The sequence below is a fragment of the Myotis daubentonii genome, chromosome 4, assembly GCF_963259705.1.
Source record: "Myotis daubentonii chromosome 4, mMyoDau2.1, whole genome shotgun sequence".
Taxonomy (NCBI): Eukaryota; Metazoa; Chordata; class Mammalia; order Chiroptera; family Vespertilionidae; genus Myotis; species Myotis daubentonii.
In genome coordinates, this window is record NC_081843.1 from 86,964,998 (window position 1) to 86,984,997 (window position 20,000).

The window sequence follows — 20,000 nt, forward strand, 5'->3', positions numbered from 1 at the left end:
CTTCACAGTCTGGAGGCCAGAAGTCTGGCTTCACAGAGCCACAGGCTCTAAGTGAGGGTCCTTTCTGCTTTTTCTGCTGCTGGGGGTCCAGCCATTCCTGGGCTTGTGAGCGCACGCCTGGCTCTTCTCCCATCCGTCTGTCCATGCCTCAAACGACTCTCTCCTTTCTCGTATGAGGACACTTGTCGTTGGATTTAGGACCCACCCTAAACTTTATGGATTCACATCTGCAAAGACCCTCTTCCAAATACGGTCACATTCACAGGTTCTGGGAGTGGACACATCCTTTTGTGGTCACCATACACCCCAACATTGTATTAATACTTGTCCGTGTAGGTAAATCAGGTGTAATGTTCATTTTTTAATGGCACCGGGTCGATGACTTTATGCTCCTTCATTACACTCACTTGTAGGCCCTCAGTAAGTTTCTGAGCATCCATTCCTAGAGTACTTTTCCTTAGGCTCTGGAGGGAAAATAATTATATGGAGGAGCAAGTGAGGCGCATAAAGAAAGATAAGGAAAGAATGGCAACCTATTTATAAGTCAAATATTTTCTTTCGTTCTTTCTTTCTTCCTCCCTTTCTTTCTTTCTTTCTCTCTTTCTTTGTATAATGTTCTGTGGAGAACAAAAACAATGACTTTGGAAAGAAGCAAAAAATATAAACATGCCGTAGGCCCCAGCAGGTTTAGCGCTAGCAGCCCCATCCAGTAAATACAGTGATGGGTGTAAGGGCCCCTCGCTGGTCTCCCCACCTGGCCTCCCAGCTGGCCCAGTGTGGGGGCTCCGATCTTGTTTGCCTCGAGGGCTTTTGGGGTCCTCACAGTGCTGGGTGGGACTGTCTGCCACACCCGTACAGGGCCTCTCCAGAAATTAGGCTGTGTGCTCCTGCCGGGAATTCTGACAGGATTCAGATAGCACGGCACACACACTGGCTTACTACAGAGTTTTAGAGTGCAGTTATTTACTTAGGGCTGACACAGAAAACGTTCTATTGCCTCTCTGCAATTCAATTAAAATTAAATTAAAATGAAGCAGTAACTCCCTGACCTTTGTTTCTAGGTCCTAGCCTGTCCTTTATTGTCCATTTCCTTTCCCATTCATTTTGGACAGAAAACACACACATTTCCCCACACACACTGGGTGACACTAGGAAAACTCACGTCTGCAGCAGGGCCGCAATAGGAGACAGAGCGTATGTTTTCACCCCAAGTGTCCATGTAAAATGTAATCACGTAAATTTCTCCCCTCGGAGAAATGCTGGCTGTGCAGATGCTTGTGTGGACCTCCAGGCACAGCGTCACTGACAGTGTTGTCGCGAGGGTCACAGACATTCGACGACAAACAGATGATATCACACAGTGACGAAGGCGGCTGGTTTAGTTTAAACCACCCAGCACTGCCGAGCAGAAACGGGGCCAGTTGACTCCCTGGGTGTAGAGTAGCACATCTAAGAAGATTCAAGTCTCATGATCAGAAATGTGGTATTCTCAAGTATAGTCATTTCTCTCAGGCCTGGTGGGTGTCGTATACTCACTATCCAGAGACTCCCTGTGAGGTAACACGAGGGCTGTCTGGGGGACCTGACCTCGGAGTTTACTGCCTGGAGACAGTGCCCCCTCCCTACTTCCTCCACTCCTCTCCCTCCTCACTGATGAAGCAGAACCCACCTGTGTGGTGTCCAACATCCAGGAAGGAAGGAAGACACTGAATAAGTGGAGGCTGCTTCTACCCATGAGGAGGTGGACAGTGGTACCAAAGGTCTGGTCAGAGGGCCAGGACCATTCATTACCCAACCAGTGACCAGTGGACCGTTGGTACCTGCTTCCCCTTCACACCCTGCTGTCCCAGAAGTCAAGTCTGCGGTGTGGTCCCAGACACCGTGTGCTCATTAATATGGGAAAATGCCTCAGCTGGAACCCCTTGCTGACGCCTCAGTTAAACAAGTGACGTTTAGCACATTCACTTTTCTGTAGCCACAGGCACAGCCTGCCCCTCCCCTGTTCCAGCCTGCTCCTCCCCTGCTCCAGCTTGCTCCTCCTCTGCTCGGACTTGTTCCTCCTCTGTTCCAGCCTGTTTCTCCCCTGTTCCAGCTTGCTCCTCCTCTGATCTGACTTGTTCCTCCTCTGTTCTAGCCTGCTTCTCCCCTGTTCCAGCCTGCTCCTCCCCTCCTCTGGCTTGCTTCTCCCCTCCTCTGGCTTGCTCCTCCTCTGCTCTGGTTTGCTTCAGCTCCTGAGACTTTACTTTGTCTCCTCTTTAAACATAAAATTAATATAATTTAGCATTTCAGAATTTATTTTAAGAATATTATACTCAGATCATTCATTGTTATTCAACCAGTGGTAGCTGAACAAGTGTTTCTCATTAGCCACATGTGGGTACTGCTTTCATTCCTGGCCATTTTAATATTATAGCCCCTACCTCAGACCCCTCCTCCCACTGTCTTGCGGGGCAGACTGAATGCAGGACAAGCTTACACAAATGACCATCTCAACTAGGATGATGTCTGATGAGGAAAGGCCCACGTGAAGGTGATGTCTGCTCCCCTTGTCCATGTGAGAAAGCTTGGGTTCGCTGCAGAATTGGCCTTGCCCTTGGCCAGTGATGTGTCCTAGAACTTGTGTGCATACATGAAAAATTCACTCTCAAGGACACTGTGCGATTGGAGTCGATCAGCTAGTGGAAGGATAGACAAAACTGGTCCATCAGGCAGTGGAGTGAGACCCACACGGGAAAGAATGAGGCTCTGGCACAGGCAACGCCGTGGGTGAACCTCACAAACAGTTCTGCTGACTGAGAGCAGCCAGGTAAGAGACCACCTCGTGTTTGGGTCCATTGATATGAAGGGTCCAGAACAGGTAGATTTACAGACAGAAGGTAGACAGGCGGGTCCTGGAGCTGTGGTGGGAGAGGAGGTTTATCATAAATAGGCGTTTTTCAAGGGACAAAAATGTCCTAAAACTGATTTATGGTGATGGTTGCAGACTTGGTAAAGTGTCTCTGAATTGTACACACGTGAAGTGGATGGATTTTATGATATGTAAAATATATCTCAATAAAGCTTTTTTAAAACACTGTATGTACAAAGGAATGCTGTGGACTTCTCAGGCCTAGCTCTAGGGAGAAAGCTGTGCAGTTACACGATGTTAGCACTGAAGGAAGTTATGGACGAGGCTTAGGGACAGGAAAGCAAAGCCTGTACAGTGGGGCCTTGACTTACGAGTGTCCCGACTAACGAGTTTTTCAAGATACGAGCCGTCTCTCAGCCGATTTTTTGCTGAGTTGCGAGCTAAAATCTGGGTTACGAGCCAGCTTCAGATACCCCACCGCTAGCTGGCGCAGCGAACGTCACAGTGAACGCCACAACATCAGCCCAGCATCACGTGTCTCACTCGTTCACTTCTTGATTTGACATACAAGTAATCTGAGTTACGAGTTCCGTCACGGAACGAATTAAACTCGTAAGTCATGGCCCCACTGTATTACAAGATAAATGAGGATGACACCATCCAGCATAAAATGTCCCTCCCTGAGGTCTTCAGGCAGTGAGCACTCGCGGTGGAACGGAAATATTTCACTGCACGTGTTTATCTATGCTCCGCTTCTCAGGAGCACACCTGTCCCAGATGGTGTGGCACGCCTGCAGTTCCACCAGCAATGGGGGAAGTTCTCATGGAAACCCACTGTTTCCACTCACGTTTTTATCCTCATGTTTGTAGCAAACTGAGCGACTGCCTTCAAACCAGAGCAATTCTTCATCTGTGACCAGGTCTCTTTCTGTTGTCCAGCCGGTGTCCCCACAGGTGGCTGCAGCTCCCGAGGACACGACCCCCGCAGGTCTCCTGACCTGCTTGCTGAGCTGCTGTGTTCCGAGGATGAGGGACAGCCCCCCAGCACAGGAGACCTGCCCAGCCAGGTGCCCAGGCAGGTGCTGGAGATCAACTCGGAGCTGCTGCAGTCTGGGGTCGTCATCCTCCCAGGTGAGCACGGCTGTCTTACTCTGTTTGGGCTGCTATAACAAATGCCACAGACTGGGTAGCTTATAAAAACAGAAATTTATTTCACAAAGTCCGGAGGCTGAAAGTTAAAGATCAAGGTGCCAACATCAGGTTCTGGTTCATGGCCGGCCCCTTTTCACTCTATCCTCATGTGATGTGAGAGGCGGGGGAGCCTTGTGGGATCTCTTATAAGAGCACTAATCCCACTCACGAGGGCCCCACCCTCCTCATGGAAGCACATCCTAAAGGCCCACTTCCTAGCACCATCAAATCAGGCTTCAGGGTTAGAGCATGTGAATGTGGGGGAACACGGACACCCAGATGATAACAGTGGCCATCGCTCTCTCAGGTGCACATGGTCTCCACCTGCCCAGGTGCGGGCCAGGCTCTCCTCTCCTGGCCGATCTCACATCTAAGTCAATAACTGTTTGCAGACCCAAGCTCACTATTTCTCAAGCCTGAAGCCATGTGTGCCCCACTGGGGCTGCCCCCTTTCACAATGCCCTCTATTCCTGCAGGGACCCGAGACCGCCAGGGGAGAGCAGTAGTGCAGGTCTGCACAAGAGGCCCACTCTGGTCCAGCCAACACATGTCCAGTGCCGAGCTGACCCTCCTGCTGAAGTACCTCCATGGCATCCCCAGGTGGGACTGAGCCAGGTTTCCACCTTTCAGACCCCTTTGGGGACAAACCCATGCAAGTGTGCGTCCTCACGCAAGCGTTTGGTCTGTCGCCTCCGGGATCCTTGTGACCTGGATAGCACACTCCCACCTGCCCCTCAGTCTCCTGCTGTCTGGCTGCTCTCTGCCCCACCCCATCTCCCATCTCCCCACTTCCCTCCCCCACACATAGTCCCTTCTGCTCACCCTGACCTCTGCCCTCTGAACTGAGGCTCTGCCACACACTCAAGCCCTGAATTCTGTGTCGCTCTGCATTGTTCAGCATTCCTTATTTACTTGTTTTATACTCCACCTCTTTCTAAAACATACTTGAAGTGGCCTTGGATAAAGATATCAACTGATATGAAGATAATATTTAGAATAAACAGGTGAAGAAATCATTCAAATGAGTAGATCCTGGTACTAGGAAGGAGGAAAGACCGATTCGTGCTAATGGAGCCTTATGTTCAGCGGGCAATGCCAAAGGCCAGAAGTGTGCCAGCTCCTCAAGGAGACGCGCCCTCCTGACAGAACTCGCAGAGGACCAGGCCCCCTGGGTCCTTGGGAAGGTCACGGTGTGGAGCAGGTCTGCCTGGAAAGCAGCATGTTTGAGGCCTTCTCCGGGGCGGTGATTTCGGGTCTGTCTATGGACCAAGGACAGAGACGGGAGCTAGAGCCCAGGGTGGTTCAAGTGCGTTATTTAGGGCACCCCCCCAATTTCATCAGATGCCGACACACTTTGGATAGTCCTCACGGCTGCCAGACCAAGAGTCCCCCAGGATGCCAGGTGGAAGCACCCCCAGAGGAGGATGGGCTCAGTCATAAGGGCACAGGCCTGTCTCCAAATCCTGGCTGAGCATAAAACAGGATGGTGCAGCTGCCTCAGAGGCCCGTTAGAGGCTTAGAAATAATCTCCCTGAAGTACCTGGACTGAATCCAGAGTATCGTCTTCCACCACATCACATCACGGCAGCCACATAGCACACATCATGCGATGTGATCACATATGAGAACGTGTCATGTGATACACATGTGAGCTTGTGGGGCACATGTTATGTGGCACACGGCCATGTGATGTGAGAACCTGTTCCATGCACACTATCCCATCACATGATGTGAGCTCATGTGGGCACATCCCAGGGTGCATCATCACGTGTGATCTCATGTTCTTGGCGGTGTGTCGCTTTCTATTTTAATTGCTTCTGAAACAGCATAGGTAGGATCAGTGCGGGAACATTAAGGTAGAAAAAAGAATTAAAATATTCTCCCTAGCCCTCCTTGCACAGAGCAGGTTCCCCGTTATCTGCAGGGCACTAGTTTCGCTGCTTTTGGGGGAGACTGGGATTTCAAATTTGTCCTTCAGCACAGATTTCAATATATATTGAAACTACACTGAAAAATAGAATAGCCTCCCTGTCACCTTAGTTTATACCTTGTAAGCTTCAGGTAAACACCGCCAAAGCCTTCAGATAACGAAGCTTTCTGTTAACAGAAGCTTCTTTAGTGGGAGCCGCAGTGGAGAGCTGTGCGCTTTGGAAGTGCCCGCCCTTTGGCATCTTTAGCCTCGCAAAGCTGGCGAGCAGTGCTGGGTTCTCCATTTGTAAGGAAGCATCTGTGAGTGGAGGCTGAGGGTGCGTATGGGGTCAGCAGGGCCAGGACTTGAACCTGGAAATTGAGCTCTCTGCTTTTTCTGCCTTGCCACCGCAAATTCAGGCAGCCCGCGTCTCCTCATCAGAGAAGGCGTCCTCGCCCGCCCACGACGCTCTGGGAGAAAGCCTCTGTTAGGATCATTCCTAAAGCACCAGGACAAACACGTCCTGGGGCCCCTGGTTTGGCCGGTGCTTTCCCTACAAGCGTAATTTTGTTAGCATCTCGGTAGAATACTACACCCTGAGAAGCCGAAATCCACTCACTCACCGTCGTGGGACGTGACACCCGCCTTCAGCTCTCTGAATGAGGCACCTGAGATGTCCACATTATAGGAAAAGCACCCAGCAGTATCTTGTTACTGCAGGTGTGTGACAAGGAGCATTTGTGCAGTGGGTGTGCCTTATAAATGCGCCACCGTCAGACTCTTAGATACACAAAAATCTTAAAATTAGGAAGAATGTTGGTTGTCATTCATCCGACCTATGCAGTGAAGAAATCCATCCATCCATCCATCCACACTTACCTGGAAATACAAAAGAGAATAGAATATGGCTCCTGCCTTCAAGGAGACACACCCGGGAACCCAGTTTACCGCAGCTCCCGGCATAAGACAAGTCCACGGTGCTGGGAAGGAGCTGCATCCCCAGCAAGGGAGGAGGCTGCCCCACGTCTGTGTCCTGAGGAGGGTGAGTGCAGACAAGAAGAGGACGGCTTTCCAGGTAGAAGGAAGAGCACACAGCCCCAGGGCAGACGGCCACTTTTTGGTGGCACCGAGCGAGGCAGGAGTGTGAGGACCAGAGACAGTGCAAAGGGAGCAGGTCCCCTGGGCCAGAAGAGCATGCTGACCTCAACGTGCAGTGGGAGGAGAAGCGGAGCAGTGGTGGGAAGACAGTTCTGAGACTTCAGCAGCTCCCCTTGCCTGGAGATGCTGATGGAGCTGAGGCCTGTTGCCTGCTTCCAACCGATGAGCAGCTTGATTCCTCAGGAGGCAGAGTGAAGTGTGTGAAGTCAAGACTTCTGAGTTCTAAAGACGGGAGGCTCTGGGTGAGGACGTCTCATTGAGAGATGGAGAAACACATCTGGGAAGAGACTTAATCTGCATGGTTAACACCATCTGTCTTCCTCTCTCCAGGAAGGAGGTGCGGGACCTGGGGCTGGTCATCCTGGTGGACACACGCAAGAGTCCGGCCGTCCCTGCCCTCTCCCAGGCCCTGGCAGCTCTGCAGGTGAGTTGGGGTCACTCCCATCCTCAGTGCCCGAGTGTCTCAGGGCTAGGTGGGCCGTGGGCACAGAGCCCTCTTGGAAGGAGTGTCCAGCCCGCCCCCTGGTCCTCACTGCAAACCTTAACAGCAGAAACAGCAGGCTCAGCCTGTGCAGGCCTTGTGGTGTCATGATCTGTCTCAGCAGGAATGGTAACGACCCCTTCCTTTCATAGCACGTCTGTATCCAGCAGCTGCTACATCAGGGTACAGCCCAGACAGGATGGAGGTCTGGAGGGGTGGCTGCCACTTGCTGTGAGGATGAGGGCCCTGGACCTTGGGTGCCTCTGGGACTGGTTCAAGGAGGTTGTCCAGCAGGTTCACGGTCCCCCCCAGGAAGACCGCACCCTGGATTCTGGTTTATGAATAAAATCCAGAGAGGATTGGGGAGTCCCTGAAACGGGGATAAAGGCACCGCTGGGATGTTCCAGGTACCCAGGGCTAGACAGGAACCAAAGAGCATCAGCTTCCCCCAGACGTATGTACACAGGGCCCCTTGTGTGCCAAGCACTGTGCTGGGGACTGAGTATCGAGGCTCCTGGAATCTTCTCCAGCTGCCCTAGCTACTCCCTGAGCCAAAACCAGTGTCCTGTGTTCTCTCTCTGCTAAAGGTGCTGGTTCTGTCTCTGCTAAAGGTGCAGAGACAGAACCAGCCGCTGTTCTCACCCAGTTTCTTAAGTTTAGCGATGCCACGTGCAAGTTCTTCCCAGGAAGGACTCAGGAACAGAGGTTGGGAGATGTCTTAGTGTAAGTGTTGGGGCCAGTGAGGCCAGGCCGGAGAGACCTGGGAAGATGATGGAAACCTCCAGGCTGGAGACACGAGGCCCGGAGCTGAGGCCAGGCAGCGGGATGGACAGGTTAGCGGAGCAGGGACATCCCTGGGCCGGGCATCTAGGCGGTGGTGCTGCCCCTGGCCTGACCCAGGAAGAAAAGCCAGCGAGCAGATTCTGGGAGGGGAAACAAGGCTGCTGGCCACCCAGCACTCGTGAAAGGGTCTCAGAGCAAACCTGATGGGTGAGTCTGCATTTCAGAGCGATGTACGTGCTCAGTCTTAGCTTTCTGCAAAAAAGGCTCACATTGCATTCCTGTAAAGCCTGCGTTATCTCCTCTGACACAGCCACAGGTTTGACGTGACAAAATTCAGTTTCCATGAGACATTTTAGAAGCACACAATCTGTTTGCTCATATCCCCTGCTGTCAGCTAGCTGTTGGGCTCAAAAGTCAGAAACCAGGTTGTCATCCAGTTTTGTGTTCATATTCTGCTCAAGACTGGGAAAATTCCTTAGAGATCCTGGCCTTCCGTAATTACACGCAATTTTATATAACAGTAATGACTGAGAAATTGCCAAGTAAAGTTTTTTAAGAGAATAGATAGATGATTGCTTTCCAGAAAGATTTTGAAGGAAGTTCTGTTTAAAGATGTAATGGAAATGTTGATGACCCTAAGATGTCCTCTGAGTCCTTCGATTTTGCTAAAAGATTGTTAATATGAACTTCCTGGTTGGTTGTGAGCCAACTGGACAATAAGACAACATGTGTTAATAACTCAGAAATGCATTTCCCTAAAGTTAGTGGTTGAATGCCTCAGGTAATAACATCAGGTCACCATCCATATAAATAGCAACTTAGGAGTAAAGCAATTTTGTTTTGCCTCCAAACCCAAACTAAAATGTCACCATTGATCAAATATTTTGAAAAATGTAACCAGAAGTTTTGAGCAGATTCCTAGAAATCCTTTTATTTGCTTCATGTAGCTTGTTGGGAAAAGCGTTATAATCATGAAAGAGCTGTGAGAGCTACCAGACCCATGTGCCACACAGGAAGTCCTGGCTGGGTATACCCATGACCCACCTGGGTTTCAGACACTCCAATGCTAGTGCCCCAGTGGAAGCCTTGATGAACCCCCAAGGCCAAAGCAGACAGCTGCTCATGGCCCCACCAAGCCCCTCTGGAGGGTCCTGGCCTGTCTCCTCCTCACGGGGACCAGCCCCCCACACTCACCCTTGTCTACAGGTAGCCCCTCAAGTAACTATACTTCAAATTATTAAATTATTAAAGTTCAAATACCATAAAAAATATCCCATTTTAAAAGGAAGTAATGATTTTTTTTTTCCCTTGGTGGAAGAAAATCCTAAGAATTTGCTCATCCCTCACACACAACACATAACTACCAAACACTAATTGGGGTAATTGTTATCAAGCATTGATTCTGTTCTCATTTGTTTGAGAATTAATATTAATTTGTTTGCAATAGAACAGATAGTAGTATATGAGAAATATAAAACACTCTGCAAAACTGTTTTGAATGCATGATAAATCAAAAAGTTTAGCTAAATTAAGTGAGAGAAATAGAATATGGCTCTATAATGAGAAAGCAAGAATGATTTTTTTTCTTTGGGCTTTCTATGGTTTATTTATTCAATAAATATTTATAAAATGTCCTCCATAAGAAGCCACTAAACAAAAGTAGAAGTATATCAGATGAAATTAATACAAATATCAGTGAGTTCTGAGGCCCATCCAGTAAGTTCATTTCAACATAAGAAATTACCTAAAACCTGTTTATCACACTACAAGAAACTTTGAAAAAGTAAAGCTTCAGAGAATATGAATGAAGAAGCACTGATAAAAAGTGCTTTATTGCTAAATAATCTGGCCTCAATATAATAGCAAACAGAAACCAAGGAGGTTTGATTAAAGTCATAAACACATCAAAAAATAAGATTTTTCAGTCGATAGGATTAGAACAATTGGACATCTGTATGTAAAAGAAAAGGAAAAAAAAATCCTCAACATATACCTCATACTATATATAAAAATTAACTACAAATGGGTCATAGACCTACATATAAAATCTAAAACTACAAAACCACCAGAAGGTAACACAAGGTCATGATCACTTTCATGACCTTGGTTTACACAAAAATTTCTTACCTGTGACCCCAATAACATAATCCATAAAAGGAAAAAAGGATAAATTGAACTTCATCAAAAGTTAAAAATTTCTCAAAAGACACTGTTACTAAAATGAAAATTCAAACTATGGACTGTGAAAAAACGTTTGCAAAACACATATTTGATATTCTTGTACCCAGAATATATAAAGCCTCAAAACTCAAAAAAACAAACATCCCAATAAAATATGGGCAAAAGATTTGAATACACTTCACCAAAGAGGATGTACGAATAGCAAATAGGCATATGGAAATATATTCAACATCAGTAGTCATTGGAGAACCGTAACTTAAAACCAAAGTGAGTAATACACATACCACAACAGCAAAACTTGACAAGAACAAGGGCTTGGTATTGCTGGTGGGAATGCAGAATGGTCCAGCCCCTCTGGAAAACAATGGCCGTTTCTTCAGAAGTCCAACACAACTTGTCATAGGGCCTAGCAATCTGCTACCTATTTACCCAAGAGAAATAAAAACGTACATTCACACAGTGTGTATCATGCCTTTACTTATGATTGCTAAAAGCTAAAAACAATGCAATGTCCTGCAACTGGTAAATGGAACTACAAACACGGGTTGTACCTTCATGCAGTGGAATACTACTCACCAATGAAAAGGGGTGAACTGCTGATATTCACGACATGGATGAATTTCAAGCGCACCATGCTAAGGGAAGGAAGCCAATACTTGTGTGATCCCAGTTATCTGACAACTTGGAAAGGTAGATTTATTGAGACAGAAAACAGAGCAGTGGTATCCAGGGGCCAAGGAGCTTGACTGCAAAGGAGTGTGAAGAAATTTGGGGAATGCTAACCTGTGCCTTATCTTCATAGTGGTGGTGGTTACATGACTGTAAGTTATGTCAAAACTCAGAGAACTGTACACTAAAAAGGGTGAACTTTATTATATGTAAATTACAACCAATAAACCTGAATACGTTAAATAATTCATAAGGGCAACTAATTTACACTTAGAGCAAAGGCATTCTAGATATTTTGGCAAAATATCAAAGTGGAAGTAGCACCAATCAAAATTGGACAATTCTGTCAACTCAATGAAGTTAAAAATTAGAAAGCTAATTTTTTTTTTTTTTTACTTATTTCAGAACATATCTCCACCCATAATTCATAGTATTTTGCTGTTGGTGGATAAAGATTCCGCATTCAGGCCTGACAAGGATGCAGCAATTCAGGTAATGGTTTTAGACCCTCAGCATTAGATCTGACTTTGAGTGATGCATAAGATTAAATAGTAAGGCACCCAGATGAGATAAAACTTTTGAAAGAATTTATGTAAGTTCTGGTCTCAGCCACAAAGGAGCCTGGAGACCTGTCTCTGGCCCTTCAGTTCTTGCTGGAGCCGAGCAGAGCATAACATCAGAACACTTTGAAAATCGGATCTTCTTCTCCACCTCAGTTGTTTTCTTTCCTTTTCTTTCTTGCTTCTTTCTCTTTTATTTGAAAACTTCTTTGCTCTCTTTCTTGAAGGGTATTTTCACTAGATATGGACTTTTGGCTTCACGGTAGTTTTTCTGTTTGTTTGTTTGTTTGTTTGTTTGTTTTTCTAGCACTTTAAAGATGTTATTCTGTGTTTTTTTTCTGGCCCTCCTATTTGCTGATGAAAAGTTCGTGGTATTTCAGGTAATTGTTCATCTATTGGAAATGACATTTTCCTCTGGCTACTTTTAAGATTTTCTCTTTTTTTCTTCAGCAAATTGACTATAATATGACTAAGTATGGTTTTCATCATATTTATTCCACTAGGTATGGCTGAAATTTTATGTTTGTCACCAAATTTAGAAAATTTTCAGTCATTATTTCTTGAAATGTTTTTTTCTGCTTACTTGGGGCAATCCTCTCTTTCTAGGATTTCAGTTACACACACTGATGCCATCTCGTAGGTCTCTGAGAATGTCTTTTTTAAAATGTTTTTTCTCTTTCTTCTTCAGATCAGATTGTTCCCACTGATCTATCTTAAAGGTTGCTGACTCCATATTCTCATCTCCAGTCAGCTATTAATCCCATCTAGTGAATTTTTAAATTCAAATATTGTGCTTTTCAGCTATGAAATTTCCAGTGGGTTTTTAAATATAATCTCTGCTGAGGTTTCCTATCCTCTCATTAATTGCAAGTGTTTTTTCTTTACATCTTTGAGCATAGCTATAACAGTTGTTTTAAAGTGCTTGTCTAGTAATTTCAACATCTGGGTCTTCTCAGTGTTGGCCTCTGTTGATTATCTTTTTCTTTGAGAATGAGTCACATTTTCCTGATTCTTCGTGTGTCAAGTAATTTTGGATGGTATTCTAGACATTGTGAACATTCTTTTATAAAGACTCTAAATGCTGTTATAAACCTCCACACGGTGCTATTGTAGCGTGAATTTGACTTGGTTAGACTCAAACTGAAAACCATCCCTTGCATAGGTTCAGTTCAGATTTTGCCTTCAGTTGCTCAAAGTCCTCCCGGTATACACATGGTTCAGGGTCAGTTTACAGACTTCCGGAGCTCCCTTCCCCCACTTTCTCCCTTGTGAGAATTGATCTTCACGTTCCACCCCATCTATCCTCTGGTTCTTTGGGCCAGAAAGATGCCAATTTTCTGTCAGAGCTTCAGCCACTCCAGTCTCACCATTAGCAGCCTGCTTTCCCGCCTAAGCCGTAAAAACGGGGTGCTCCCTCCATGCTGGTTCCTTCATCCACTTTGCATTGCTCCAATAAGCCCGGCTTTGTTCCCCCTTCAGAGCTTTCAAACAGTTGCCATTGCACTTTGTCCAGAGTGTGTGGTTTTGTCTGTGAAAGGTCAACAATGCCTGCCAGAAACAGCACATCCTCACTTTCTTCCTCACGTTTCCTTTCCTTTTCCTGCCTTTTCCCTTCCCCCTCATCATCTTGCCCTTGCTTCCTTCCCAGTCCCCCCCCCCTTTTTTTGTCTTTTCTTAAATGGGATTTCTCCTTCATTTCTCTTTGCTACCCTCTCCTTTCACTTCTTCTTCCCTTCAATCCTGTATCCAACCACACACAGTCCAGTAATGCCACCAGCCAGGCAGCGTAGCGGAACCCATCAACAGCGGTTCCCCCAGGAAGGAGCCATCCAGCGGTGTTTCCCTCTCCTGGCAGTGTGAGGTGGTGGGCTCCCTGAAGGCCCTGCACAAGTTTGTCGACAGCTCCCAGCTGACCGCAGACCTCGAGGGCTCCTTTCCCTACAGCCACAGTGACTGGATCTGCTTCCGCCGGGTAAGGAGCAGCTCACAGCAGCTGTGTGCGCCACAGTCACCAGGGGACTCCACCTAATGGATGTTTTTACTCAAATCTGAAAGGGCATCGCCACCCCTGGCCTCGCACCTTTCACAGGTGCCATTTATAGACTGTTTCTAACGACCATGCTGCACGGGCTTAAGAATGCCGCTAAAATCCAGCCCTGGACGGGGAGGGTGCTGCTCCCAGCTTCTGAGACAGCCAGAGGTCTCTGGGTGACACCATGACAGGCTTACTACCTGGGGTCAGTTTAAATGTAGGACGTCACAGCTGCTTGCTTCAGTCTCTGACAGACTGTGTCTTTTTTGTCTCTTCCTCTCAAACCACAATAGAAACTGGAGACCTTTGTCACAGACTGCCAGGACGCCATTGCTTTCTTACAAAATTTAGTCAGCTCCCTGAGCACCCACAGGACCCTCAGCACGGCTCAGGTAGGTCCTTGGTATTTTATTTTATTTGATGGGTAGAAACATAGAAGTTTTAGTCAAAACTTGAAAGTTAATATTTGGTTTCACCACCATCCATAGCAGAGATTCTCAAACCCTTTGGATTTGTGGATCCCTTTTGCTTAGCAAACAACATCCAAAGGACCACTTCCTCCCTGCTTATGACCAAAAAACCCCACCCTGCCAAAAAGAGAAACAGCACCGCCACATTTGATGCTATGCCAGCAAGGCATGAGTGAGTGCTGCTGGGATCAAGCACTTCAAACACAACATAGAGAAGGGCTGGCCGGAGGGGCCACAACAACCAGGAGACACCTCATGGATGCCCAGGGTGTGCGCACCTCCAGACACCAGGTTCTCCTATGCTGAGTTTCAGTTTCCCTCTGGCCCTGCCCATGAGTCTCAGTCTCAGACTTCCCTCCCCTGGGTGAGGATTCTGGAATCTGCTATCCACCTTCCTGCTAGGACTGAGTGGTGGGTGTGGCCACCCTGCTGTGCTCTCAGCTTGATTGGTCACATCTAATTCCTACCCAACATTAGACCTGGGAGGACTGCCTGGAGGAGAGGGTTTTTATGCACATTTCTTCCCACCCCCACAGGAAGTCACAGAGTTAATCAGTGAGCACAAGGCCATAATGAAACGAGTCCTGGAAGATGCACTGCTGGTCACCCTCCGCCTGGAAGGTGGCACTGTGCTGGCACGGCTAAGGAGGAAAGAGCAAGGGGCCAGTGAAGACAGCCGGTGAGTGTCAACGCTGGGGCACGCTGGGGTGAAGCACAGCATTCTGCCCCACAGGGGAAGCCCTCTCTGTCATAGGCAGCGTCCAAGGGGCCCAGACCTCCATTCCTCTGACAGACGGGCTTGACTGGACCAGAGCGTGTCTCATTCAGGGACTCCAAGGAAAACTGGCTGAGTCCTTGGAATGCTCGAGTGGAAGACAAAACTCATTTTAGTGGGATTCAGAGTCCTGACCAAGTGCTTCCTCCATCCTGGGGTGCTGTGTCCACCCACCCACATTTCACCCCACCTTGGAGGTGCCTGCATGGATGTGGCCAGCAGGTGTCACCGCTTATAGGTACATTTAAGTTCCTGCTCAGGCCCTGGGCCCCATCTGGGCCTTCCATTTGTCAGACGGGAAGGACATAAGAAGAGTACAGTTGTGTGTTTTAAGTAGGTTGTCATCAACAGCGTGTTCCTAAGGGGACGGCCTGTGAACAAACCAGTGATTAGGACGCGACCCCAGACAGCTTGCCTTCTCTTCCAGAGACAGCATTGAGGCTGCCTCCCGACTGTACAACCAAGTGGATGAAGAGGTGCACAGGCTGGTCCTCACCTCCAACAGGTGTCTCCAGGAGCTGGAGAGTCTGCGGGAACTGAGGGCACTCCAGGAGGAACGTGAGCAGGTCAGCCAGCATTGGGGAAGGAAGGGACCAGGCCAGCCAGCATCTGGAAGGGAGGGGACCAGGCCAGCCAGCATCTGGGAGGGAGGGGACCAGCTCAGTGCTCCAGGAGGAACGTGACCAGGTCAGCTAGCATCTGGGAGGGAGGGGACCAGGTCAGCCAGCATTGGGGAAGGAAGGGACCAGGCCAGCCAGCATCTGGAAGGGAGGGGACCAGGCCAGCCAGCATCTGGGAGGGAGGGGACCAGGCCAGTGCTCCAGAAGGGAGGGGACCAGGTCAGCCAGCATCAGCACACACACATAAGCCTTGTGCTACAAGTTACCATGACTATGACGTCACTGAGCGAGAGGAGATTTTCAGCTCCATTGTATCTTAGGGGACCACCATCAAATATGTGGTCTGTTGGTGACTGAAAGTCATTATGCTGCACATGACTACCTACTTTTAAGTAAAATCCTTATTATTTTATCAACCACTGTTTCCATGCAAATACTGTGAAGACGGGAGCCTGCACAGCCAGGTGTATAGGGCAAGGTGAAGATAACTGGAAAATGTCCCTGGATCCTCAACTTGTCAGATCACCTCAGGGCAGTCAGGGGGGAGGATTGTCACTGCCAGGGGGCCCCAGGGTGGTCAGCAGGCATCATGGGGTGTGGCTACTATTTCCCCTTCTCAGTCTCCCCACAACCAACCCCAGCTCCAGTCATGGGCCAGCAGGGGCAGGGGTCAGGGACAGAAGACCTTCAGCACAGCCAGGGCAAGGCAGGTACAGACAGGAGTGAGCCAGCTCGCCGGGACCCTGGGTGGTGGCAGCCCGGAGGATGGCTGACTTGGGACACCCCAAACTGAAGGGGCTGCCCTGCCTGGGGTCCTCTGACCTGTGGATCGCCCTGTGGAGTCTCTGCTTCCTTCTCCTCCATCCTGCAGAGTCCCCTCTCTGTCCTGTGGGGACTGCTATTTCCCATACGCCAGATTTTCCTCTTTCTTTTCCCTGTTGTTTTGAACAGAATACCCACCAGGACTTTCCAGAAAAAGGGACGGTGGGATGAAAATTTCTGAGACCTTGGATATCTGACTGTCTTTTTCCACCTTCACATTTCACGGTAGCTTTAAAATTTCCCTCCCGAATTTTGGAGGCACCGTTTCATGTCTTTCCCTTCATGCATTGCAGTAGAGCAGTGGTTCTCAACCTTCCTAATGCTGCCAACCTTTAATACAGTTCCTCATGTTGTGGTGACCCCCAATTTCATTGTTACAAATTGAACATAATTAAAGCATAGTGATTAATCACAAAAATAATATGTAATTATATATGTGTTTTCCGATGGTCTTAGGCAACCCCTGTGAAAGGGTCGTTTGACCCCGAAAGGGGTCGCGACCCACAGGTTGAGAACCGCTGCAGTAGAGGATCCTTCTCTGTTCTGCTCGTGACCTTGGTCTGGGCCCTGTTTTATCTCACTGGACGCCTGTTCACCTCTGGTCTCCTCGGGGCACTTTGGCCCCAGTGACCACAGGGCTGGGGGTTGCTCCTTTGCCAGTGGTCGTCCTGAGCACCTAAAGGTTTCGAGGGTTCTGTTCGAAGTCAGATCAGGTGTGTACAGGGGATGGTGTGTGTGTGTGGGGGGGAGGGAGGCGGTGCAACGGGCAATTGATCGATGTTTCTCTCTTCCCCTCTCTCCAAAAAGCAATCATATATCTAATCTAATAAAAGAGAAACATGCAAATTGACCGCACCTCTGCTATGCCCCAAGCCACGTCCATCAGCCAATCAGAATGACTATATGCAAATTAACCCAACCAAGATGGCAGCCAGCAGCTACGGAGCTAGAGCAAGCAGGAGGCTTGGTTGCCCCGGGGATGGAGGAAGCCAAGCTTCCCGCCTGCCCTGGCCGGCTGTGGCCTCCACTCAAGGCAACAAAGTTTCAATTATAGAAGATAAATAAATCCCAGATACCTGCTTCCAGCCAGCCTCCACTGGGAGCTTGGGTGGCTGGGGGCAATAGCCAGCATGCAAACAGCCATCAGCCCCTCACCCAGGATGGCCACACCCTCATGGGGTGAGGGTCCCCGCTGGGGGGCTTGGCCAGCCTGCAAACAGCCATCAGCCCTTCACCCAGGCTGGCCAGGCACCCCAGGGGGGACCCCCACCCTGAAGTGGCTGTGGCCAGCCTGAAAACAGCCATCAGCCACTCACCCAGGTTGGCCAGGCACCCCAGCGGGGACCCCCACCCTGAAGGGACTGTGGCCAGCCTGCAAACAGCCATCAGCCCTTCACCCAGGCTGGCCAGGCACCCCAGGGGGGACCCCCACCCTGAAGGGGCTGTGGCCAGCCTGAAAACAGCCATCAGCCACTCACCCAGGTTGGCCAGGCACCCCAGCGGGGACCCCCACCCTGAAGGGACTGTGGCCAGCCTGCAAACAGCCCTCAGCCCCTCACCCAGGCTGGCCAGGCACTCCAGCAGGGACCCCCACCCTGAACGGGGTGTGGCCAGTCTGAAAACAGCCCTCAGCCCCTCACCCAGGCTGGCCAGGCACCCAAGCGGGACCCCCACCCTGATCCGGGACACCCTTCAGGGCAAACCAGCCGGCCCCATCCATGCACCAGGCCTCTATTCTATATAATAAAAGGGTAATATGCAAATTGACCCTAACAGTAGAATGACTGGGAATGACTGGTCACTATGACACACACTGACCACCAGGGGGCAGACGCTCAATGCAGGAGCTGCCCCCTGGTGGTCAGTGCGCTCCCACAGGGGGAGCTCTGCTCAGCCACAAGCCAGGCTGATGGCTGCCAGTACAGTGGTGGTGGTGGGAGCCTCTCCCGCCTCCTCAGCAGCGCTAAGGATGTCCGACTGCAGCTTAGGCCTGCTCCCTGCTGGCAAGTGGACATCCCCCGGGCTGCCAGAGGGATGTCTGACTGCCAGCTTAGGCCCAATCCCCTGGGGAGCGGGCCTAAGCCAGCAGGTGGTCATCCCCCAAGGGGTCCCAGACTGCAAGAGGGCACAGGCCTGGCTGAGGAGACCTCCCCCTAGTGCACAAATTTTTGTGCACCGGGCCTCTAGTGTATATATATATATATATATATATATATATATATATATATACACACACACACACACACACACATACATACACACACACACACACACACATCCATCCATCCATCCTTGGGTGAGGATTGTTTTTTTTAAGTGTGATCATGCTGCACACAGTTGCTTCTCACCTGCTTTGTCTGGTGGGCTATATGCCCAGTACCCCGAGCAGCCCTGCTTTTTGCTGTCATAAACATCACTATGCCTGCCTCTCTCACTCTTTGGGTTGTTCACTGTGGACAAACTCCTTGGCTCAGCACTGTTTTTACACATTTGGCAAGTGGCCGCAGTCAGCCTGCCCAGCGTGGATTATCGTCACGTTCATCTGATGAGTACAAGTTCAGGATCTTACCAGTGTTTGCATTTGGGATTTTATGCTGTAGTGGAGCTCTGTCTTCATGCATTTATTGGTTATTTGTATTTATTCTTTAATAAGTTGCATTTTCTTGCACTTGGCCAGTTTCTCTACTGTTTGTAATAGTTTCATTGTGTCACTTCTTCTGATCCTTTCATTATGTTGCAAATAATTTCCCCGGTTTATAATTTGTCTTTTAACTTTGCTTATGACTGAAATGGCCTTTTCTACTTTAAGGTTACAGAATAACTAATATAGTCCATCGTACGACCTTTATGGTTTTAATTTTCTCATTTAAATTTTCAAACCAACTAGAATTAAATTTGTTCACATGATTGGAGGGCACACTCCATCTCTGAGAGGCCTCTGCTATGCTGTCCATTTCCTGCTCCTGCCCCCGGCAGCTCTGACATCACCGGTGCTTCCTTATAAAATTCTTGTTTTATGAGGTATCACCTCACACCTGACAGATGGCTACCATCAAAAAATCAACAAAGGACAAGTGTTGGCAAGGATGTGGAGAAAAGTACACTGTGGTGGGAATGCAGACTGATGCAGCCATTATGGAAAACAGTATGGAGTTTCCTCAAAAAACTAAATATGGAACTGCCATTTGACGCTGTGATCCCACTTCTAGGAATATATCCTAAGAAACCTGAAAACACCAATCAGAAAGAATGTATGTACCCCTATGTTCATAGCAGTATAATTTACACCAGCTAAGATCTGGAAACAGCCCAAGTGTCCATCAGTAGATGAGTCAGGGGGGGAAAGCTGTGGTATATTTATACTATGGAATACTATGCAGCAGTAAAAAAGAAGAATCTCTTACCCTTTGTGACAGCATGGAGGGACCTGGAAAGTATCATGCTGAGTGAAATAAGTCAGTCAGAGAAAGACAAGTATCACATGATCTCATTCAAATTGGA

The 20,000-nt window shown here is 48.6% G+C and overlaps 1 protein-coding gene across 4 annotated transcripts in view; it reads left to right on the forward strand.

The window, feature by feature from the left end:
• PLEKHG4B (pleckstrin homology and RhoGEF domain containing G4B) overlaps positions 1–20,000 on the forward strand; it is a 77,371-nt gene that overhangs the window by 38,139 nt on the left and 19,232 nt on the right. For all 4 annotated transcript variants that reach the window (XM_059694593.1, XM_059694594.1, XM_059694591.1 and 1 more), the window contains exons 4-11: positions 3,788–3,979; positions 4,516–4,639; positions 7,437–7,530; positions 11,626–11,712; positions 13,636–13,752; positions 14,106–14,204; positions 14,819–14,961; positions 15,485–15,623. In XM_059694593.1, the coding sequence (XP_059550576.1) occupies positions 3,788–3,979; positions 4,516–4,639; positions 7,437–7,530; positions 11,626–11,712; positions 13,636–13,752; positions 14,106–14,204; positions 14,819–14,961; positions 15,485–15,623 (995 nt within the window). The remainder of the gene's footprint in view (positions 1–3,787; positions 3,980–4,515; positions 4,640–7,436; positions 7,531–11,625; positions 11,713–13,635; positions 13,753–14,105; positions 14,205–14,818; positions 14,962–15,484; positions 15,624–20,000) is intronic.